This window comes from Rhineura floridana, chromosome 19, assembly GCF_030035675.1.
Source record: "Rhineura floridana isolate rRhiFlo1 chromosome 19, rRhiFlo1.hap2, whole genome shotgun sequence".
Lineage (NCBI taxonomy): Eukaryota > Metazoa > Chordata > Lepidosauria > Squamata > Rhineuridae > Rhineura > Rhineura floridana.
Window position 1 is genome coordinate 19,598,134 of NC_084498.1, and position 25,229 is coordinate 19,623,362.

Sequence of the window (25,229 nt, forward strand, 5' to 3'; positions counted from 1 at the left end):
AACAAAAGAAATGGTCATGGACTCAACATTTATCAGCAACCCAGGCATAAAGGGTGAAGTGCCAAGAGTGTCATCTGAGGAGACATTGGACCCAACAGTCCCCTGAGACCCAAACCGCCAACTCTGGACTGTCAGAGGACGAAGCCGAGCCTTGTTCCAAAGAGGGGCTGGCATCCTCCAGGGGACACATTCCAGCAAACCGGTCTGCTAATGCAGGCAATGTGCCCAGCACAAGATCCTGGAGAGGCACTGGAGTGCCAGGCCTCCAGGCAGAGGGCTTTGCAGTACTCAGTAAAAGGGTGGAGTTTGCGAGGAATAGTCGGGGGAGCCAAAAAGCTGAGACTGAGCTCTTCTCAAAACAAGTTGTCTGTTCCCTGGGCTCTGTCCGGGGTCCTGAAACACCTGTCTTCAACTGTAGTCATCATTTGGATTTCTTTCTGTACTGAACCCTGCCTGTCATGTTCCTGCATGTTTCCTACATGTCCACAATCCACACCAGACTTTTTTCTAGATCTGTGCCCTCTTGAATCACCCATGAGCTTCACCAAGACTGGACAGGAAAAAAATAAACCAACGCACACCATGTTCAAATCAAATCCTTTATTTGCATTAGCAACAAGCCATTGCAACTGGAATATATAAAAATAAAAAGCAGATATACAGCTTCATCAAATCATCCTACTAAAATTCTAGCATTTATGTCGGATACCAACCGATAAAACTGATATATCCAAAATCCATCATGGTAAAAGAAATGGGCAAGGAAAACGATCAACTAAAAAAAAACCTGTATCAGATTAAAACTCAAGGTACCATTGTAGATCTTGTTCTAATAGCACCTGTTAAAACTTTTGCAGACTTTGCTGTCACCCTCTCCTCTTGGTCTACAAGAAGTAGTTAATTGAACACCCTGGGAAAGATGACAGCAGTGGGGTAATCAGCTCACTTCTCAAATCGCTACAGAAAGAGCAGAGCAGTGGAATTCTTTTAAAATGCCCTTCTAATATGGCTGATGGTAGTACGTTCAATTTTGCTTGAGTAAAAGCTCTTCTACAGTTAAGGATTATTAGATTTTGTAAATAGGGTGCTGGTGAATTAAGATAACTAAGCGGGAAGCTGTTATACCATGGGCAGAATGTTCTTATAGCAGCCAAATTGCTTTGTTGTTCAATGTCGTAGAGGCACTGTTTAATTAGGACTGTTGCTTTACTAGCCCCTGAGATCAGTCATTACTGTAGAGATAAACCATAAGAGCAGAGTCTTAAGATGGCCTTCATCCAGCTGCTCTCATGAGAATCATACAGAACTCGAGAAATCAGACTGGTAGGAGTTAGATTTAGCTGCAGCCAAAAATTAGATGTCCTCAGCCAGACTTGCAAAGTAACAGAGGGAAGACCAGCTTCCATTCGCAAAAAAGGATTCAGAGCACAGCATGAAACAGAAAAAAAATTGTCTAAGAAATTTAGACTGAACAACTCCCAGTGGTCTTAACCAAGTGTCAGCCCAGATTTGAATCCCATATAGTAATTGGGCTGAAGGTTTAGCTTGAAAAACCTCAAGTGCTGGAGGACAATGTTTTTGTCACAAATGAACCCATACCCACAACTTGGCAGTTGTAGTAATAATCCATGCGGCCACTCAAAGCACAGTTGCTTGGAGATATTTTGTGATTAAGTGGTATATAAATCTTGATGCAAAACCTATGGCAAACCCTCAGTATACGATTAAATGGACAGTTTTCCCATTATTATTAATATGCAGATAAAGGTAAGATTCATGTTCACCAACCTTGAATAACATAAGCATTTTACAATAATCAAGGCATAAAATAAAAAATTTATTTGATTAAAACTTTCAAGTACAAACTTGCACTGGCTACATCTAAACCCACAATGTTTTAAAATAGGTCAAATCTATACAAATACACAGTAGATACAAGATAACCGATAATATTTACAAGTTTCATATACGCAAGGTAAAACTCACAGATAAAAATGTATCAAGGCCCTACGAAAAGAGAAACACAAATTAAAATAAACATGACCAATTACAATGCAGCATAAGTGTTAATGTGTTCTAAAATTGTTCAACATTCAAATGTTTAAAAAAATCCTTCAGCACCATCTTACTATTAGGACAAAAGCGAAATAAGCGCATCCAGAAACTTGCTCCGATCTTCCATTTTCAATTCAAGTACTAAAATAATAAAATGTGTGTTACAAGATAAATATTAGAGGGATAACATCTCATAGTATGATGGATATGTTTGACATTATAGGGGCAACTTGGACAAAAAGTTACACTGTCAATTTAGAAGTCAAAGCCGCCACTGCATACTGGCCACCACTGCACATACAGTTTTGGGGTTAGTTAACAACAGAGCTTTGTCCAACAACTTGACTGTACATTTCCCCCCTAAACTAATTAATTAATTAAGGTTAGCAGCTGGTATAGCACAGTGGGGAGGAGAGCCTGGCTGGGAGTCCAGAGTCTGTGAGTTCAAATCCCCGCTCGTGTCTCCTGGGTGTCAAGGGCCAGCTAAAGATCACCCCCACCGTGAGTGGCTCAGGGGTTACATCCCTGCCACCTGTGCAGCCATGGGCAACTTGCATAGTTCCAAGGAGCCCAGTTTATTTATGCCTTTCGTCATAGTTCATACATGCAAGATCACCACTCCTTGTCTCAAATGACCCAGCGATTCATAGCTAAAGAGGTGAAATGTCCCCACTAGAAATCAATTTAACTGAAGGAATGACATGCCATAAGTCTGTGATACGGTTGGGGTTTTTTTCATACATGCCAGTCATCAGTTGGCCTTGCTGTTATCAGCGATGCCCGACTGCTCCAGCTCATTTACAAGTATCTGAATATTCAATACTGAAACACACTGTTGTCTCTAATATATGCCTCTCTTTAAAAAAAAAAGGCAAACAAATGGCATGCATGGGAAAACCTCAAAGTGGCTGATGCACCAGCCCATACAGTAGGGCCCCGCTTTTTGGCATTCCGCTTACACAGCGGTTTTCAATTAGAGTAAGGCCCCACTCGTACGCCGCTTGTTCCTCTTTCACAGCGTTTTTCGGGCTTCGGGTACCATTTTATTGACGGAGTTGGGCTTTTCGGTGGGGGTCTGGAACGCAACTCGCCGTATGAGTAGGGCCCTACTGTATATGATATACAATGTTTACTTACTAGACATGTCAAAATAGTTGTGCAAAGTCCGAGAACTGGTGTTCTCTGCAGCTTTTTCAAATGCTCTTCCAAAAAAGCTAGAAGAAAAAGGACAAACATTTAGCATTTCCTTACAAAGCACCTATCTCAAATGAACACACACACCCCTTGCATAAAACATTCTAATGATTGCATCCCATTGTGGTTTTCTGCTACAGCAAAGTGCTAATCCCCCTCCTTGCTGCAGCCCCCCCCCCATATTGCTCCAGAACGACTCCCAACTGCACAAGCAGCATTTCAGGGAAAGTAGAGATTGACAAAAGGCAGGTGCCCCACAAGTGCAAAGCCACCATTTGATATATCTCTAAATTCAGTTTGAAAACGGAAGTGGGCTGCCTTCAAGTTGATCCCAACTTATGGCGACCCTACGAATAGGGATTTCATGATAAGCAGTATTCAGAGGGGGTTTCCCATTGCCTCCCTCTGAGGCTAGTCCTCCCCAGCTGGCGAGGGCCTGCTCAGCTTGCCACAGCTGCACAAGCCTGCCCTTTCCTTCTCCACAGCTCCCAGCTGGGGGGCAACTGGGCTCCTTGGGACTATGCAGCTTGCCCACGGCTGCACAGGTGGCAGAGCACATAACCCCTGAGCCACTCCCTATGGGGGTGATCTTTAGCTGGCCCTTGACACCCAGGAGACACGGGCGGGGATTTGAACTCACAGACTCTGGACTCCCAGCCAGGCTCTCCTCCCCACTGTGCTATACCAGCTGCTAACCTTAATTTAATAACCAGTAAAATTCGCAATTCTGCAAACTGAGCAAAGAAAAGCATTGTTACGCCACCGTTCCTCCAAGGCATTGAGCTCCCCCCTCCCTCCAGACCTGGTTTCACCTTCACAACAATGTGTGGTAGGTTAGACTGAAAGGGTGACTGGCCTAAGATCGCCTAGTACTGGGTTTCATGGGTAAGAATTTGGACCAGGGTCTCCTTAGTCCAAATCCAACACTCGAGCCACTACATCAGGCTAGTTCTCAGCTTGCACCCAAAACAAGCATGCAGAGTTGGTCTTTTTCAGTGGTTTCCCAACTTCTCTTCCCCCCACAGTAAAATTGCTGAGGGTCTTAGCAGACCGCTTAATTATTTTTCTGCCTGCTGCGCTCTCTCTCTCTCTCTCTCTCTCTCACACACACACACACACACACACAAACTGTAAAACAAAACATTGCTCATATCTGAAGAGCCAACTGGGTTAATAAAGCTTCTTATCTAAACCAGCAAATAAAACTCTTACTTCTTTTTGTCAGAGGTTTCCGTGTGAGGTGGAATCCCCACCATGATCACTGTTCCTTGCTCAGTATCCATTGGTGCTGCCATAACCATTGGCAGCAGTTTACAGCGCTTGTTTTTGGTCTGGAAGCCAGAAAGCACCTTGATTACACAAAGTTCAAAGACAGGAAGGATCATAGCATTTCAGCCCTGTTTTCTTAAGTACTGATGATGAGCTAATTTGGGGGTTAAAGTTATCTGAAAAGGATTCGAGATCAAACCTCCTCCAGGCATTTTGTTTTTTTAGGCATCAGTGACCAGACAGACCTTGTTTCCAGTAATCACACAGAGATCTTTATGTATACTCATGGCACAAGCACATTTATCAAACTTTATCTTACCCACATTTAAAAAGGAGCTCAGATGTGCCTTACAACAATAAAAAGGTTTAAATGCAATGTTAAAATGCAATTTGGGGTATTCCCAAAAATAAAACTGAAAAATAATTATAGCACTGTGGTGGATGAAATACACAACAAAAAGATTTGAATATGCTATTTTTTTTCCTTTTAGGATGGCTTTAAATTCCCCGAAAGGTTAAAAACCTATTCCTCTTGTAAATTTGCAACGCTGTTCTACCTTATCAAAGGATTAAAGAGATGTCATCCAACACCAAGATGTTTAGAAATTAAACTATCCTGTACAGTCCACTTCTAGTACTTTGTATGGTTTTTAGGAGTCAGGTTTTGAGTTGTGTCTTTCCAATTAATATGCAAGCTTTAAAAAAATATAAATAGCATCAGTTGGAAGGCAGGCTGAAAATTATCAGAACTGCAGCAGATAGGGAAGAATTTAACCCTTTCCTCCCTTGCTTCAGTCCTGAGGAAAATCTCTCCTCTGAAACGGCTTTTTGCATTGTGAGGAAATTCCCCAGTGGCACACCACTGATGCTATTTGCATTTTTTAAACCTGCACATTAAATTCAAATGTGCATTTAATTTGGTTCTTATTAGCATATTTAGTATAATTATGTATCATTTCAGCACATCTCTTTAGGAGCGGATCGCATATTAAAACAAAAATGTGCTGTTTAACCATTTTTAAAAGCCCTCATGGAAATAATGGGTTGCATTCGACAGAGTCACTCAGCTGACCGTGAGTGTCAGCTGAATGGGAAGGGAAGCAATTGTAAGCAACTCCCCCACCCCGCATCCCTTAAATATGCTCTAGAGTATTAAGGGAACTTCTGGAGCACATTATGCAGGTGCAAGGACTGCTTGGGGAGGGAGGATCATTGAAAATTGCTTCCCTCCCTGGTTCTTCTGATGGAAGTCTTGCTGTCAGCTGAGCAACACTATTGGATACAACCCCAATATAACTTCTATTTTATTTAAGCAAACCCAGAAACATAAAATTACTTACAGAACAAACAAATGACTTGAGTAAGTATTTACTAAGCAGACATAAGGATACTGGTCTGGAGAACAATTTCACATCTGGCGTGCCCTGGAAGGGGAAGAAAGAGATATGACTAAACCTGTCCCAAAAAAGGCAGCAATCACCATGGACAAGCTGCAAGGCAGATGGGCCCTTTTAGATGCATGCCAGGGTTTCTACCTATAGGCAAAGGTATTGCATCTTGTTTCTCCCAAACAGATTCTCTTGCTGAGTTTCAAAAGGTTCTTATCAAGTAGTATGCAAATCTGCTATTAAAAGAAAGTTCACTTTCACAGCTGCTCTTCTGAAGATGACTACAGAGGCTTCTGGATCACAAATACACCATCATCATCAAATTAGATTTCTTAACAGCCCTTCAACCCAGTGTAAGACACAATTTAAAAATGCAATATTAAAACCAGTTGAAATAAAATGTAGAGTGAGTAGCCCTCACTTAAAGCTCCATTTTCATGCAGAGCCAAGTCTTAGAGGTAAAAAAAAAATACAGAACAGTGCATTTTCCTGGGTTCCAAAACTCAGGGCCAAACTAGGGAAGACATGGGGGGATTTGTTATCAGATCTCTCATCTCTTTACATTTCTTTTAAAAGCCTCTCCACCATCTCAACTAAGATCGGCCTGCAAAAGAGACAAAATTTGATACAGCGTGTGAACCTAAAGCCATTCAGGTTTCAAACTTCAAGCTTTTGACCTGCTAAAAGGTGGCGGCTGGTGGCTCTATATGAATGGGGCAGAGAATCCACTTTGGGTTTTAGTCTGAACTTTCAAGGAGCTGTCAGCTGCTAAATAGAGTTTTAAAAGCACAGCATGAAACTGAGAAATAAGTGCAGGCAGATTTTACCTCCATGAGATAGCAGTAAAGGAACGGTCCCTGATTGATCACAAGATTGGTGCAGATACAGCTGGCTACAGTCTGCTGAATGGCACGTAGTTGCTTTTTCGCTAGTTCCAGCCCTTGATGCAACTTGTCCAAGTTACTCCTGAAGAAGGGAAAACAGAAGGAAGCTTTTTTTAAAAAAAACTGAAGAAGGAAAATAGCTCATAATGAAGACTTCCAGTTATTACCAATAATCACTTGCTTGGACCATTCTTACCTGAAGACTGATATTCAAGGCTGATATCCTGGAACGGCTTACAACCCCTTAGCGCCAATCAGTTGCGAGTGAAAATAAAGCAGATTAAAGTTTGTGTCAGAAATTGCACGAGCTTGAAACAAACAATGTAATTACCTGGAGAGACTATCCAAAGCCTTGATAAAGTTGTCCGTTCCACTTTCGTCCTTCTCCATATTTTCCATCAAAGCGGCAGCTGCATACACTACATCGCTGGCTAAAAACTTATTTTTAAAACCAAAATGGATGCTGAAGGTTTGCACTCTTAAATCCTTCATTCTGTAAAACCAAATTAAGCCAATGTAGAGATGTTAAAACTATAGCTGTACTAGCACTGAAACATACTATATATATACACACACACACACACGAAAGGAGCTAAAGCCATTGTGAATTTTTTGGCAAACTCCCTAAAAAATCCTATCCATCTAAATAGCAAGCAACTTGATTAATATATATTTTTATACTTGGTTTACACACACTTTAGCGTATATATAAAATTAAGATTCACAACTTAAATCTTCACCTACGTGGCATCTGGCAATGTGTATGTAATTTTTCTCCCAAATTGCCTCCCCTTATCCTTTCATTCTTCTGGGCAACTCCCATTTCCAACCCTCATCTCCTTGGCCTTCTTAAATCTTTCTGCTGGCCCTGCCCCCCTCTAGGATTATAACAGCTCAGCTAGTGGCAATTGAAGATTTCAGCCTGTCTCACTCTCTCTGCGATATTAGGGCAGCTCAGCAAGTCAACAGCCAAATCATTCCTTTTGGTGCATTACAATCTAGATAGCGGGTTGTCTAGTTCTACTCAGAATAGACTCATTCAAACGAATAGACTTAAGTTAAATGTGTCCATTAATTTCAATGGGTCTATACTCTGAATTGGACTAGCATGGGGTATAACCCCATATCTTTACATAGTGTTTTTCAAAATATTTCACATATTTCTTTGAAAAATGGCAAAGCAACCCTGCAGGTTAGGCCTGTGTTATTATCCCCATGTTATAGCAATATCACCTGATGATCCTGAGCTTCTTGGAAGTTGGGATATAAATGTAATAAATAAAAATATTTGTGAAATAATGAGCAGCAAAGGCACATGGTATAGGGGACGTGCTAGAAGCACTACAGTAAATAGTTGGAACTGTTCAATACTTGGAAATTTAGGGGAAATACACAGACATTAGTAAGGGGTGTGTTTCTAGTTCCCCTCAGTCCAGATAACCAAGGAACACCCTTTTAGGACATCACATGTAGGTGAAAACTCAGACTTCCAAATAAGTCAAAAGTGTTTTACCCAAACTTATTTGCAGATTCTTCAATCATCTCCCGTAGGTTCTCTTTCAAGGAAATGTCCATAGAATGGAATTTCTGTTTTACTTGCTTCAAAGGTAAGCTGGGGGGAAAAAAGAAGGGGGGGGAAGGAATCGCATTTTCTCCTAAGAGCGAGCCTGCCCAGCAGTCATCGCCAAGCCACCACTACCTCTTCATGTTCATCGCCTCCAAACGACTGCTAAGCTTATAATGGCCGAACATAGGAGACTGCCTTGTACAGAATCAGACCATAAGGCCATATAGCTCAGCAATGTCTACCCTGAATGGCAGCAACTCTGTAGGATTTCAGACCTTCAACTGCTTCCCTTCAAATCCATCCTCAGTCCCCTAGTCCAGGGGTGGGGAACTGGATCTACCGGGTGGGCCAGATTCTGGCCTGTCACAAGCCCTGCAGGCCATTTTGACAGGTGCAGGGGGGGGGCTGCCCACCTGTTTGACAATGTCAGGTGAAGGGGCTTCCTTTGCAGGGGCAAGGGCACAGGGATTGTAGGTGCCACCAATGAGCAGTTCTGCAAATCCAACTTTTGACAGGAAGCCGCGTCTTTCACTGCCCCACACCAGACATCATCTGCTGGATCTAATTAGGCCCATGGGCTGAAGGTTCCTCCCTGCTGCCCTCGCCCCCATGACTTGCTGTGAATCAGCCTGTGCAACTGAAATAAATGCAAACTCTTCCACCGTTTCCCTTCCCTTTCTATGTTGTCTCCCCTGTGATGAACTTTAGACTGTAAGCTCTTCAGAACATAAACCTGCCCTCCTGAACTTTGTAAAGGTGCCATGCACATGTTGTTATGTGCCTTGAAGTCGATTACGACCTATGGTGACCCTATGAATCAGCGACCTCCAATAGCATCTGTGATGAACCACCCTGTTCAGATCTTGTAAGTTCAGGTCTGTGGCTTCCTTTATGGAATCAATCCATCTCTTGTTTGGCCTTCCTCTTTTTCTACTCCCTTCTGTTTTTCCAAGCATTATGGTCTTTTCTAGCGAATCATGTCTTCTCATGATGTGTTCAAAGTATGATAACCTCAGTTTCATCATTTTAGCTTCTAGTGACAGTTCTGGTTTAATTTGTTCTGACACCCAATTATTTGCAGTCCATGGTGTGCGCAAAGCTGTCCTCCAACACCACATTTCAAATGTTGATTTTTCTCTTATCTGCTTTTTTCGCTGTCTAACTTTCACATCCATACTACATATATGATATATAAACTCTTATTTATTGAAAAACCCTCTTATTAACTCACCCCATATCAGCAAGGAATTCCTGCAGTCTCTTCTGACCTTGCACAGACCAAAGCTTGAAGCTAGCAGAAGTGTAAGAGGTATTACAGAGGCTTTCATATAGAGACCAATGTTGATAGAGTGCAAGGCACAAGCTAAGGCCATCAATAAGAATTAGGAAAAATAATCACAGGATGTTGTATCAAAAACCAATTGTGTTCAAGATTAAATTGACTTATCTGGACCACAATGGCCTGTTTCAGATATGACAGGGCTGCTCCAACAAACAATGGTTTGCTGGAACATGGACAAAGTGACAAACCCAACTGCTCCCTCTCCTTCCTCTTAAGGCACTTGGCTGTCAAGGGGACTGTGAGGCGTCCTTCCCTGGCTCTCCCTGTCAGGTTCCTACCTGCGCGTGGCTACTGCCTGTCTCTAGGCACCACCAGGGACTCCACCAGTCCGGACCGCTCTCTCTTATGATTTCTCTCCCCGCTCTAGCACAGATCTCAACAGATCCCCCTACTAGGCAACCACCAGTAACGTCCCAATACTAGTATTCCCAGAGACTCTGAATACTGGTATTGTTATTCTCTTCACCGCTGCCACCATTTGTTACAGTTCCCCTACAGCCTTGGTCATTACCTTACCCTCCCTTCTGGTCTGTGAAACCCCAGCCAAGGATCAGGCCTTTGGTAAACTAAATTAAGTATTTATTAAAGATAACAAAGCTAACAAGATTAACAAGATTTCTTCTTAAGGCACATAAGCATATGGTTTTACTCAATACTAATCCGAACTCCACCTCCCTCCTGGTAAACAACTCTCTAAACCCCACCAAGCAATCCACTCTTTCTCTTCTCCCTCCAGATTCCACAATTTACCACCTCACATTCACCCAGATTTACCTGTCATCCTTTCATTTATACTGTCAGCCGTTTTAAACATTCAGCCAATCATCAAGCATTCTATTGCCCATTCACTCCCCCTCCTCTTTCACTACTTACCATGTATACTCTAAACAACCAGCACTTACCATATATACACTAATATATAGGAACATCACAGGGACTTCCTGGTGTCTTAAACCAGTTTCCAACGACAGAGGGAAAGGGAAGGCAGGAGTGAGCGACCTCACCACTTACTCATGCCCCAACAAACTGTGGGTTGTTTTGGAGCAGTCCTGTTACGTCTGAACTGAGCCACTGACAATACACAGGCAATGCAACACTAACTACTCCAAGCCATTCCCCCCAAGTCTTAGTAACTGTTTTCCATAGTTATTTAGAAGGATACTCGTATTCAAATGCTATTCTCATGCAGTCAATAGAGAGAGAGTTTTCTTCATCACCATTGCGATGGTTATGCCGAGATACATGCCGCTGTAGAATTCCAATGTCTGTCACATATTTCATTCTTTTAATAAAGAAATGAGGTACAAAAATATTTACTTCAATATCTCGCCTTTGGGGATATTCAGGGCCGAAAGGGATCAATTCATTAGAAATAACTTGTCAGTGAAACACATGCTGTAAAGTTCTTTTGATGTTACAAAGAAATGAACTCTTGCGTCTCTCAAGACCGTGCATTGTTAGCAAATGCTTTAAATACCATGTTCATCTACAGGTATACCAGTAACATCAGATTTCTCAGTAAAAACAGGTCTTCCAATTCATTGCAGAGTTGGAGATAGCTCAAAAATGGGCATGTTTCTTTCAAAAGTAATCCTGGCCTCACCATAGTTGTAGAAATTAAAGGATTCACTTTTTATTACTTATTTAATCCACCCTTTCTGTCCCATCACAAGGGTACGCAAAATAGCTAAAAAATTTAAAATAATGTATTTATTAAAATGTCAACTGCTCACTTACTGGGTGACTTTGTCTTGAACCCACTGATCTGTTAGTCCAACAATAGCCCACCTAAAAAACAAATGAAATAAACATGTTTAGATATTCTTTCTCTGTCATGCTGTGACTCAATAGTGCACAAATATTTTAAAATGTTCACAAAAGACTTTAGGCTACAATTTTATACACCAGCCTTCCCTAATCTGGTGCACTCCAGGTGCTTTGGATTACAGCTCCCATCAGCCCAGCCAGCATGGCCAACAGCCAAGGATGATGGGAGTTGTAGGTCAAAACATCTGGAAGGCAGTTATACATGCTTACCGGGAAGTAAGTCCCATTGAACTCAATGGGTCTTCCTTCTGAGCAGACATGTACAGGATCACACTGTACATATTTCAAAATACAAGGCTTTCAGTTACCCAAATGTATGTTTAGCTGGTATCTATAAAGTATGCGCCTCCGCTTTCCAACTGAACATTTGGAGCTGCTTCATGCCAAGTCAGATTATTGGTTCAACTATTGGTTCATAAAGTGTATAAAAGCATTCACATAGCTATGAATAAACATTTAATGCCTGTGCCTCAAGGACATTTTCTTTTATAGCTGCCTTATTAATGGCTTCTGTCATAATCTCATGTATATTAAATTTGCAGGACCTCCTTTGTACAATTTCACCATCCAACAAAACGTATTTTGCAAAATATCAGAGCTTATTATCCCATCCTAAAATTTTTTTAAATAGTTGTTTGTGTGCCAATGACAAGACCATCATTGGAACACCTTCAATGGATTTTTGTCTCCAGTAGAGCCACAGGGTTTCCGTGCAGGTTGAAACATCTAGAAGTCAGGAATACTAGTCGCAAACTAGTCTACATACCACAACATATCATTTAAGTCTTTAGACATTATCCATGCCAAATCAAACATCATCATGGCAGACTAGAAAAGAAAAGGAAAAACTATTAATAGATGAATGTGAGCATGGAAAGGACAAATTTTTCATGCCAGCAAACATTTTCAGAACTTTGCGAGGCCATTGCTGCTGCCCTTATCAAAAGGAAGAGGCCCCATGGCTTGTTACAGCCTCATCAGAAATGGAACTAATGACAACATCTATCACTGACAGCTGTTGCTCACTTCTGCAACAGACGAGCAGCAACAGACAAGAGATCAGCCTAATGGTGCACAGCAGTGACCTTAGCTTTTGATTGCCCCTCCTTCCCACCCAATTTAGAAGACTCCAGCAGCACCGGGAGAAGTCCTTCAGGGGTCAGCTGAATGTGTGGCTCATCGCTGCTAAAATGTGGCCGTGCTAGGTGACCTTGCCACACAAGGCGATGGCTGAAATGTTTACTGCGGTCAGACCCATTTCCAGCTAAATTCACCTCTAAAATGTGTTCCCAAGACAGTGTTTCCCTGAAGTGAACACGTACAGTAAGGCCCGCTTTTCAGCGGCCCACTAATATGGCGGCTTTCAATTAGAGTAAGGCCCCACTCATACGGCGCTTGTTCCGCTTTTACGGCCTTTCTCGGGAGTCGGGCACCATTTTATTGATGGAGTTCCGCTTTTCGGTGGTCTTTGCTTTTCGGCGGAGGTCGGGAACGTAACCTGCCGCATGAGTGGGGCCCTACTGTACTCCCATTGGAGATCAAGTTCTTCTTGCTCTCATATAAGTAACACTAAACGCCAATCTTATTTCTAACCCAAGAACAGTATGGTTCACATAATTTCCCATTCTCAAAGAACACAGCTTAAAATCTATTACAAAAAGGAGATGTTCCAAGGAGAGGAACAGGGGCCTTTCTAAAGGTGCCGCACTACACGAATTCCAGCACAACAGAATTTGTTTGTAAGAAATGTACTATGAAGGTACTAGCTAAGCTTGCTTTCCACAAAGTAAGGCATCCTCAATTAATTGCTATTAATTTTGATAAGCAATAACACCTTCACTTGAAGAAAGTTCTCTTTCATGGCTTACTGATGCCGATATTTACTACTTACTGAAGTCCCATGATATTCATACTGCTCATAGTCAAAAAGAATTTCTTGCCTAAGGGACAAAAAGAAGAGTCATTGTTCTCCAACAATTATTATGTACAAAAAAACTTAAACTTTTAAGAAATATTTCCAATATGTAATGTGGAAAAAGAGAGCCACCCTAGTCAAGAGCACCTCATATTGTACACAGAGCTCTTGCATGCAAAGGCTGTCCTGTTAATTTCAGTGGAAGCAGTAGATCCATTTATATTCTGTCTGCACCTAACAAACTGGGGTAGCCATGACAGAGAGAGACATTTTATGTGCACAGAGATCCTGTACCCATAAGAAACTTTTGCACTGAGGGGAAGGAACAGAAGTGAAGAGGTACTGTAAGTGGAGTGCAGGACTTGGAAAAGTTATTTTTTTGAACGACAGCTCCCATCAGCCCTAGCCAGCATGGCCACTGGATTGAGCTGATGGGAGTCGTCGTTCAAAAAAGTAACTTTTCCAAGCTCTGGAGTGGAGGTTGTCATGACCCCAGAGCCCAGGAATGATAGTGAATTGGAGGCTCGAGTGCTACTAGCTGATGTGCAAGACCAGGTTCTGGGATCTCAGCCCAATGCTGATTATTGGGAGCCCACTGAACTACTTCCCATAGCACTAGGGCTTATAGAGCCAGAGCCAAGACCCTCATGGGTGCCTTCCCCTGGGCCTGAGGAATAAGTGCCTCTCACTTTGCCAATCCAACAGTGCAAGGACTGTACCAGGTGAGAGGCCATGGAACAGAGAAATGCTTATCTTCAGACTGGAGAGTTGGCTCATTAAGAGACCAAGTTCTCTACAAAGGGGGAACCTAGGAGAGGTAGACCGGAGGCAAAGGCCCCAAAGGACTCAGTTTGCACCTTTGTCAAAGTAAGCTACACACTCAGCGTTTTCTGTGGTGCTGCAACCACCAGCTTGCTTTGCTCCGTGGACTCCTCCGCTAGACTAGAACAGGTCAGGAGCTTTTCCTCGACTGAATATGAACAGCTGGCACTCCAAAGAAATATTGCATTTATGTTCCATATTTTTCATAAAATTCCATCTCAGCCTGAAATCCTAAACAAGCTAGACCAGGGCTTCCCAAACTGTGGTCCGTAGACCATAAAAGGTCTGCCGTACGTCCATGCTAAATATTCATACTGATTTTCAATTTTGTTATTGCTTTTTTTATTTCTTATATTGTATTCCAATTTGAATTCTACGGAATGCCAATTGCAATACTATGAAGCACAATATAAGAAATGAGAGAAGCAACAAAAATACAGTTAAAAATCATGCAGCATACAAAACCAAAAAAACCATACGGCACTTAGCACAGTGTGTTACAATTGCTACAACAGGCAGAAAAATCATTACGTGGTCCGCCATGACCATCAGCAATTTTTCAAGTGGTGCACAGGAAAAAAAAGGTTTGGAAACAACTGACCGAGACCATTTTAAAACAAAAAGCTTTCAGATTTACTAGATAAATGGCGTATGGATTCACCTCTATGATGCAGTAACCATACCAACGTTTCAGAGCTTGCAATCTCAATTTTACTATTAGAAACAATGGCAGTTTAAAATACACACTCTGAAAACTTACCTTCGTGCCTCCCACTCTCTCCTTTGCCGTCTTTTCATGGTTCTTTCCACGACTTCCTATACAGAGATTAGGAGAGCAAATTATATTTCCCATCCATGTCCTACCACAATAGATGATAAAGTAATCCTGCAAGTAGCGCCTGAAGGAGCACAGTCAACTTCTCGATTGTGACTCCCCAACTTCTTTTTATGTTCATATAAACTGATATTTTAACAAAACAAACAACCAGTTTGCTTACTTGGTGCATCTCCCATGACTTCCTCAAAGCAAAATGGCTAGTAAATCACAAACAACATTTTACAAACTTTGCTCTGTGATAGAAACAATCAGTTTCCTTTAATATTTTAAATATGGGTATATTTTATTTAAACTCTCCCATGATACAAAGAACTAACCTGTTCAAATCGCCTGCGTTTTCCTGAAGGCTCTGATCCATCACTTTCATTCCCAGAATCATCACCTTCATCCTCATCATCCCTGAATATATCATCATAGGCAGGAATTTCAAGGTCATTGTCCTGCTTAACCAGGAGTTTAATCTAGCAAAATAAAATGTATTAGATATTTATTGCAATAATGATCTAAGTGAAAGGTAAACAATTACCAAGGAAGGCATCTTCTTTCAATTCTGGGAACTTTTATACCAACAGCGGCACCCCATCACTTCTTCAATGGGCACTATTGATAGATATGCTGTTGGCACATAGCTGTCCAATTCTGAATAGAAGCAATACCCTGGACACCTCATACATACATTCAAATTTTTATGGAGGAAGTGGAAGGCATAACAAGGTAACCAAAACAGGATGAAATTGCAGGAAACTAATCACAAGAGAGATGCCACATCAACATTCCACTTCTGTTTATTGACCTGTGACGTTTGAGTGGTCCAGGGACCAGAGCTTGGAAAAGTTACTTTTTTGAACTACAACTCCCATCAGCCCCAGCCAGCATGGCCACTGGATTGGGCTGATGGGAGTTGTAGTTCGAAAAAGTAACTTTTCCAAGCTCTGCGAGGGAGCTATATGCTTAGGGCTTCTAATGCGATATCAAGGAGGCATTTCACACATTTTTCATTTTGAAGTTCTAATTTACCATTTTTTGTTTCTTCAATTTTATTTAAGGAATTTTTAATACGAAGTAAAACCATTTTTAATAAGAGCCAGGAGCACAGGACACAAAACATATAGCTACTGTGGAAGCCTTGAGTCCAGACTAGCAGTGCCCAGACTTTTTCCCCATGGACCACTTGAAAATTGCTGAGAGACTTAGTGGACCACTTTTCCGTCTGTTGCAGCAATTATAATGCACCGTGTTGGATGCGGTATGATTTTTAATAGTATTTTAATTGCCACTTTTATTTTCTTAAATATTATATTTTATTCCTTGTCCGCAACTGCCAGCTGGGGAGCAACTGGGGACTATGCCGCTTGCCCACGGCTGCACAGGTGGCAGGGCACGTAACCCCTGAGCCACTCACTGTGGGGGTGATCTTTAGCTGGCCCTTGACACCCAGGAGACACGAGCAGGGATTTGAACTCAGAGTCTGGACGCCCAGCCGGGTTCTCCTCCCCACTTCTGTCCTCCCCATACCAGCTGTTGATTCACTATAACCGGGCTTAAAGTGTTACTGGTTAAGGGTTGATGAATTGCAGTGGTCTAGTTCACCTCTGGAGGCACTGCACTATAACCGTTGTGCTCCTTTCCCAGGTCTTCACATAAATCCTAATCAGCTCTGGGTTTGTAGAGGGCACTGTTGTAGGAAGTAAAGGCCAAGCTTCTACAAGCCTGGGAGTTTACTGACATCCTTGGAACTGCTGGGGTCAGAAACCTGAAACTCAGAGATGGAATAATGGAATTTCACTCATGCCAGTTTAAGAAGCAACAGAATATGTCTGGGACTTAAGGACCCACATATGGTCATACAATAATTTTGTAAGGTAGCATAGCCCTTTTAGAGCCAGTCTCAGGAAACCCTTATTTTATCACAGTGCGGATGGATTCAGATCTGCCATCTTCTTAAGAACCATAATTTACCTGTGTGTCATTGTAAACATTCACTACATTGATAGGCCTGTGAGTGTCACAGACAAAGAAAACAACATCTTCCTCAGGTTGAAGGACATCCAGCAGGTCAACATTGGCACCACAATTTATGAGAACAAAATACTGGAACTGTAAACAAAGAAATCAGATTAACATGTAAACAGGCCTGTTGTCGTATATGAAACACTATTCCATATCTAAAATGTTAATGCTTCCTTGTACAACCTCAGATTCTCAGAGTTATTCTCAGTTCTTTAGATTCCTTGAGAGAAAATATGGCTAAGTTTCTGAGACCACCGAAAAAAAATGAACTTACTGTTGAGCTCTAGTCTGCACAGGCAAGCAGAATTAGCTTGCTGCACAGGACACAGAGGTTTACAGCCAACACAGTTCCAGTAAGGCGGCAAACAGGAATGAAGAACTCCGACACAGTCCAGCTTCGTGCCAGTAACAGAAATCTTTATCAACGTGCAGTTAACAAATACAAATACATTCACCAACATTACATGCTCCGACTATCCCCCCACACAGCCTGGCTCTCTTAGCTTCTAATTTATAGCCAGCACCTTAGATCAGTTGCAGCTGTGTGTCCTTGACTAATTACATACAGTTTAACCCATTCCCAACTTGTGGAATGACTCAGCTAATCATGAGCCAACAGTTACTCTTCTAAATTGTCCACAAGAGAAAGGGAGCTATATGCAGATTAAATCTAATGTGAAATTGTTTTATCTGACAACGTAGGCCATGACAACAATAAAAAATAATTAAGGCGATGATTTCACAGTTTGGCACACATGGGAGAGGTATGTGGCTCAGTGATAGCACCTGTTTCACCTACAGAAGGTCCCAGGTTCAATCCCCAACATATCTAAGTAGGGCTGGGGAAGGTTCATGCCTGAAACTCTGGAGGACCACTGAACACTAAGTTATAGGGATCAGTGGTCTGACTTAGTATAACACAGCTTCATATGTTCCCATTATCAGTTTCAATGGCATACCTAACTCTTCATAGGATTGGACTGGACAACTGCAGTCATATATGCTGTACTATAAGGTATCAGGAAGGAAATTGCATTTTTTCTAATTACTTTTTTACCTGATCTTTATGTTCAAGAAATGCAGTTTCAAGTTCCTGCCATCCAGATACTGGAACTAATGTATATTGCACATGGTCACACTGAAATAAAGCCTGAAAGGAAATGACAGCAGCATTTTAGAGGAAGAGAGAAACCAACTAGCATCCATTGTATAGTACTGCAATTTATGGCTTTTGCTTAACATTAGTTTGAATAACCTCAAATATTTTTCACACTGATCATGTGAAAGTAAATATGATATACTTTTAAAGACAAGCACAAGGATCCAAGCAAAACTCCTGGAGTTCTGTAAATAAAACACTTTGTTTAACAATCTATTTCTTATGTCAGTGCATGTTTTTCACACTAAAGATGACAAAGGGTCCCAAAGAATATAAGACTGGAAGAGACTCACTGCCTAAAATAGATACTGTTTTGCTCATCATTTAATAGTATTTTAACTGAGCCACCAAGGGCTGGAGATTTCGCCATCCCCACACATACACATATCTACATAATATTTCATTCATAATGACAGAACGTATCCTGAGCACAGCTCCTATATGAGTGAATTCAAGCGTAGTTACAGTTTCTCCGTTGCAGGTCAGAAACTTTATCCAGAAGGATAAAGTGTATGTCAGTAGGGTTACAGCAAATACTTAAACCATGGAACTATAATAAGCTCATATTATTTTTACACATCTGATCAAATGTAGTCCTAAGTCTGGAGACTGGAGGACGTCAAGTTAAGAATTCATTTTTATTTACGCCAGTCTTTAAGAGAAAAATCTTCAAATATCTAACGTCTAAGACATAGGCACATTTTATTTATTTTAAATATTTATATCCCACCTTTCTTTCCAACAACAGGCCTCCAAGGCAATGTTCAATAACAGAAAATTATCACACAGTAAATATTTTTAAATAAAAAGGAGGAATGCCTTGAAAAGGTGCTTCAACTCCTGTTTTTTAAAGGCTTTGGAATGATCACATGGGAATACAGATCCCTCCACACGATCACCTCCCTTGAGCAGCGGAATAGTTTGTGGTTCCTGGCGACAGCAGTGACTGAAGCGGTAACAGTAGCTCCAGGTGCTATTGGATGAAACCGATTATCTAGATCCATTTCAATCGGGTTTCAGGCCCGGTTTCGGCACTGAGACAGCCTTGGTTGCCCTGTTTGATGATCTATGTCGGGAGAGAGACAGAGGGAGTGTAACTCTGTTGATTCTCCTTGATCTCTCAGCGGCTTTTGATACCATCGACCATGGTATCCTTCTGGAGAGGCTTGCGGAGTTGGGAGTTGGAGGCACTGCGTGGCAGTGGTTCCGCTCCTACTTGGCAGGCCGTCTCCAGAAGATAGTGCTTGGGGAACATTGCTCGACACCGTGGGTTCTCCAATGTGGGGTCCCGCAGGGTTCGGTTTTGTCTCCCATGCTTTTTAACATCTATATGAAGCCGTTGGGTGCGGTCATCAGGAGTTTTGGAGTGCGTTGTCACCAGTACGCTGATGACACGCAGCTCTACTTCTCCTTTTCATCTTCCTCAGGTGAGGCGGTCAATGTGCTGAACCGTTGCCTGGACGCGACAATGGACTGGATGAGAACTAACAAACTGAGACTCAATCCTGATAAGACTGAGATGCTGTTGGTGGATGGTTTTTCCAATCAGATGGTGGATACATATCCTGTCCTGGATGGGGTTACACTCCCCCTAAAGGAACAGGTTCGTAGTCTGGGAGTCGTTCTAGACTCTTCCCTGTCACTTGAGGCTCATGTAGCCTCTGTGGCACGGAATGCGTTCTACCAACTTCGATTGGTAGCCCAGCTACGTCCCTACCTGAGTAAGGAGGATCTTACATCAGTAGTACATGCTCTGGTAACCCCACGTTTGGACTACTGTAATGCGCTCTACGTAGGGCTACCTCTGAAGACGGTTCGGAAGCTACAGCTGGTGCAAAATGCGGCGGTCAGACTGCTAACAAGAACGAAGCGGTCTGACCATATAACACCTGTTTTGGCCCGCTTGCACTGGCTTCCAATACGCTTCCGGGCCAAATTCAAAGTGTTGGTATTAACCTATAAAGCCTTATACGGCACGGGACCTCAATATCTGTCGGAACGCCTCTCCCGCTATGAACCGGCTCGTACACTACGGTCTGCTACGAAGGCCCTCCTCCGGGTCCCGACTCATAGGGAGGCCCGGAGGGCAGTGACAAGATCAAGGGCCTTCTCAGTAGTGGCCCCCGAACTATGGAATAGTCTCCCCGAGGAGGTTCGCCTGGCGCCGACACTATCATCCTTTCGGCGCCAGGTTAAAACCTTTCTCTACTCCGAGGCATTTTAATTTTTTGTTAATGATTGTAATGTTTGTAATTTGATTTTAGCCTTTGCTGTTTTTAGATTGTGAAATTTGATTTTAGACTGATGTTTTGCATTATATTGTATTTTATTGTATCTATGTTCACCGCCCAGAGAGCTATTGCTAGTCGGGCGGTATATAAGTTTTAAAAATAAATAAATAACAGTGTACAAAAACAAATTGTCCACTTCCAGCACCTTAGGCATACTTAATGTATTGATCCGAAAGGTCACATGTAACTCAATACAGCCACTAATTTCTATGGAAGGATCACATCCATGAGCGTATTCCAATAAATGCACTGATGAAATCCCTCCACTGAAATAAATGCAAAACCATTTGCAAAGTGCAGAATCTTTTCAGCTGAGTATGCTGCTCTATCCAAAGTGGTCACCACGGTTAAGACACAACAGGCCACCCGAGAAGAGCTTGAATTTCAAGGCTGGTATAGTCTATATGAACCTTAATTACTAACTCTGTACCAACAAAAAAAGTCTTTGTTATCCAACTTACGTAACTATTGAAATATTTAAATTGGAATAACCAATTGTCACAGTGATGGAGAAAAGCACAGAGCAAGAGGTTTGGACATTTTGAAAACTAGACTCTCCTTTCATCTTTCTACACAGATTTGTTTATAAATTTTGGTCTTTTGCATATTAACAGGACATTAAAAGGAGACTTACTTGGAGTATTTTACAAGCACATAATGCATCTACATCTGAAGCAACAAGAAGCAGCACCCGCTACAAAAAAAATAGACATTTTAATTAGTGTCTGTAGCAATAGCACACTACAGGATCATCATCATCTGCAATCATCTGCTAGCATACAAAATGTAATGATACCAAGGTAGAGCTTTTAGGAAGCTCAGAGGGGCTTCATTCACTGAAGCTAGGCTATGTTTGCACGGTCCTCCTAGTTAAGGCCACGTGGTGCCAATGTGTCCAGGGTGTATAAAGTTCTCTCTCTTTGTTAATGTTGGATTTTTTGGCACCTCTGTACCTGTGATAGATGCTGTAGGTCTAACAGGCTGTGGCTTTCAGTGCTGAAATGTTTTATTTATTTATTTATTTATTTATGAGATTTGTTAGACGCCCATCTGGCAGAGGTTAATCTGCCACTCTGGGCGACTTACAACCAAACACAAGTACATTCCATATAGACATAATCAAAATCCTAAAAATTAGAGATTAAATTTCTACAAAACACTGTCTATGATTGTTTTGCAATGGGTTGCATCATTTTTTTAAAGTTAAAATCACCAGTTTCTGGTTTCTGAAGCATGTGCATAAGTCAGTTGTAGTCTTACCTATGCACTGGAAATGACATCCAAATACAAAATGCACATCAGAAAAGAACCATACCATAAATATATACATGTAATTGTGATTAACAAAACAGAGGTTTTGATTTTACTAGCAAAACGTTTTGGCTTACACCTTCATCAGCTGCTAATATACAAATGCAGCCTCCATTCATTCATTGGCAATCACTCAGGGCCAAGTAAGATTGTCTTCCAAGATAAGGTCTTTAACAGTGGGTCCGTAAGTGATTGTGGAGGCCAATTCTAGATCTACACAGTCTCCCACAGTGAGGACTTAGGTTTCCAGATGGAAGACAGTCGCAATGAGGATTTGCTTGATGTGCCTTCCACTTAGCTCATTTGTCCCTTTCGCCCTGTACTCGTGCTTCTTCAAAGTCCATAGCACCTTTGATAATAGCCAACCTCCAACTGGGATGGTCATGGGCCAAAGCTTCCCAGTTCTTGATGCTCATGTTACGTTTAGATTAGCTTTAAGAACATCTTTAAACCTCGTTTGCTGTCTACCAATATTCTGTTTTCCATCCTTAAGTTGGGAGTAAAGTAGCTGCTTTGGAAGACCATGATCAGGCATTTGAACAACATGGCCAGTCCAGTGAAGTTGATGTTAAATGATCATTGCTTCAACACTGGTAGTCTTTGCTTCTTCCAAAATGCTAACATTAGTCCATCTATCTTCCCAAGTAATTTGCAGAATTTTCCAGAGGCAGCGTTGGTGGAATCTTCCAAGAAGCTGGGAGTAGCGTTTATAAATGGTCCATGTTTCACAGGCGTACAGTAAGGTCGGTAGTACAATGGCTTCGTAAATAAGCATTTTGGTCTCCCTGCGAATATCCCGATCCTCGAACACTCTACGCTTCATTCGGGAGAATGCGGCACTCGCAGAGCTCAGACGATGTTGAATTTCAGCATCGATGTCAGCTTTTAGAGAGAGATGGCTGCCAAGATAGGAAAAGTGATCAATGTTCTCCAGCATCACACCACTAAGCTGGATTGATGGTACTACAGAGGAACTAGTTGGCAACTGTTGATGAAGCACTTTGTGTTTTTTAATATTAAGTGAGAGCCCAAGCTTTCCATATGCTTCTGCAAAGACATTTAGGATAGTTTGAAGATCTTTCTCTGAATGTGCGGTATAAAAATTTTCCTTGAGGTCTTCATCAGCATCTAATGGTGGTGCATAAACACTTAGAATAGTTGCCTGCTGGGTTTTGGCAAGTTTTAACCAGAGAGTTGAGAACAGTTCATTAATGCCAGTAGGAACTTCTGATAAAGAGCTTCACAAGATTATTTTTAATAGCAAAGCCTACGCCATGTATTTGTCATTCTTGTTCAGGCAGTCCTTTCCAGAAAAAGGAATAACCTCCTTTTTCTTCCTTCAGTTGTCCTTCTCCTGCTCTTTGAGTTTCTTGGAGTGCAGCTATTAATATTAATATTAAAATGTCTCAACTCCCTCGCAATGATGGCAGTCCTCCGTTCAGGAAGTTCACTATCTGTATTGTCCAGCAATGTCCGTATATTCCATGTTCCAAAATTCAATTGTCTTTTGCGACCACTAAGTGGTGACCCCACTGGACACAGTAATCCAGTCAGGGAGAGAGATGAGGCGGCCTATGTTTAGGGCACCTTTTCCAACCCCCTCCCCATATGAGGTGCGCAGACTGAATCCTGAATAGGACTGCTCAGTTGTGGATATAGCTGCCGAACTACTCAACTGCCTCAGTTCTTGAGCCAGGATGACTGAGTCTGTATCCACCGCCCATGTGCCGGTCCATGACCAGGGGCTTCCAGATTTCACAGTCCTGCCCCTGTCACCATGCACCGATCGCTATGGGACTTTGTTTTGGTTGGAAGATGCCTATGTGTGAATTTCTTTTACGTGGGGAGATCAGTGCACAACAATCAACACACAGTCTTGACAGAAAAAGGCTTTGATCCAATGGTATGGATACCACAATGATTGGAAGTCTTTTATCTGCTGCAGCCTTCATCCACCTTCACAGCCGTTGAACATACACATTGTTATCCTCCGCCTGTTCTGCCGTTGAATGCAGCTACCAAGGTGGCAGTTATGGAGCTTTATGGATGGCATGTTCAAATGGCTTCATGTTCAGAAGCTAAGTAAGATTTGTACTGCCCTCCAATTTCTGGTTTCTGAAGCGTGTGTTTAGGTCCGTTGTAGTTTTTCCTATGTATTGGATATGACATATATATACATATATATACACATATATACACACATACATATATATACACACATGTACACACACTAAAAACACTGTTTTTAGTCTGCAGATTTTATACGAAAGTGCACTTTACAAGTATTTCAATAAGCAAACGAGTATAAACCTATCAAATCAATAAACGAACCCTGCCAGATACGCCAGGCTGGTAAACAATCACCACCATCACCACCACCTCAGCTAAAGCCACCCAAGGGAGCTTTGCTTCTCAAAGTCGGATCTCACCATCTTAGTGGAGGAACTAAGATAAGACCGAGGGGGAGAGCCGAGCTGAGGAGAGACGCCGAGCAAAGGAGCGCCCGCTCACCTGGTTCACGACCACCTCATAGAACTCCTTGCGAAAGTCTGTCAGGAACATGACCAAAAAACCACCGGTTTTTAATTCCCTGGCAGGATCAGAATCAAGACGGCGACGAGGGCGGAAGCGAAATGAGGAGACGGTCAAAGGAAGGCGCCAAATCCTCGGCGTTCCTCATTGGCCGCCACGCTATGAATCTCTCCCAATAGGATCCCACTACGCTTCTTTAAGACGATTGGATTGGACGTACCTGACACCCTCCTTAGCCAATCGCAAAATGGGTAGTGTCTGTCGCAATAGTTGGGAGGTTAGATGGTGGTGGAAATATGTTGGGATAATGTAACATTAATGCGGGGGTTAGAAGCTTCCTTTCTTTTCAGGGCTTGAAATAATACACACAAGTGGTATTAAGATTACTATTATTATTTTCTGGGACCGCCCAGGAGGAGGAGGAGTCTCCAACCTTGCCAGTTTTATTTGCATTATGTTGATTGCTATGTACTTTATAATGTATACGATTATACATTATAGCATCATAAAAATATGTAATATATTAAGATGACACTGACAATAAAGCTTTTTCCAGGGGTTGTATAAAGGTCAAAAAGTGTCATCCTTGTCCCGCAGACGGAGGCGTCTAATGAAAACCGGAAGTGAAGTTTGCAAAGTTGTTGTCAGCATCTCTGTGGTCACGGGGGAGGGCGTGTCCATCCACCATTTTGTTTGTTTAGGAAGAGGTCAGAAACGAGAGAGGGCTAACGCTGAATAGCCGACGTCGTGGCCGCCATGTTTTATTTGGGCAATGCCTCATTAATATTCTCTCACTCTCTGGACTGGTAAACCCGCACGCGAAAC

The 25,229-nt window shown here is 42.0% G+C and overlaps 1 protein-coding gene across 2 annotated transcripts; it reads right to left on the bottom strand.

Annotated features, from left to right (window-relative positions):
- Positions 1-1,816: 1,816 nt before the first annotated feature.
- On the bottom strand, positions 1,817-24,564 carry CDC45 (cell division cycle 45). Of its 2 annotated transcripts, none has more exons than XM_061602548.1 (18): positions 24,384-24,564; positions 21,196-21,255; positions 18,169-18,261; positions 17,061-17,198; positions 15,419-15,562; positions 15,024-15,079; positions 13,418-13,466; positions 12,293-12,354; positions 11,437-11,487; positions 10,862-10,981; positions 9,589-9,720; positions 8,304-8,402; positions 7,122-7,283; positions 6,734-6,872; positions 5,859-5,942; positions 4,462-4,580; positions 3,193-3,269; positions 1,817-2,196 (listed from the first exon to the last, which is right to left on the bottom strand). In XM_061602548.1, exons 1-18 carry the CDS (start codon positions 24,432-24,434, stop codon positions 2,132-2,134), a joined length of 1,701 nt encoding a protein of 566 aa, XP_061458532.1. In that variant the 5' UTR covers positions 24,435-24,564; the 3' UTR covers positions 1,817-2,131. The 2 variants fall into 2 exon arrangements, with proteins under 2 accessions (XP_061458532.1, XP_061458533.1); XM_061602549.1 differs by having other exon boundaries at positions 24,302-24,390.
- Between the last annotated feature and the right edge of the window lie 665 nt (positions 24,565-25,229).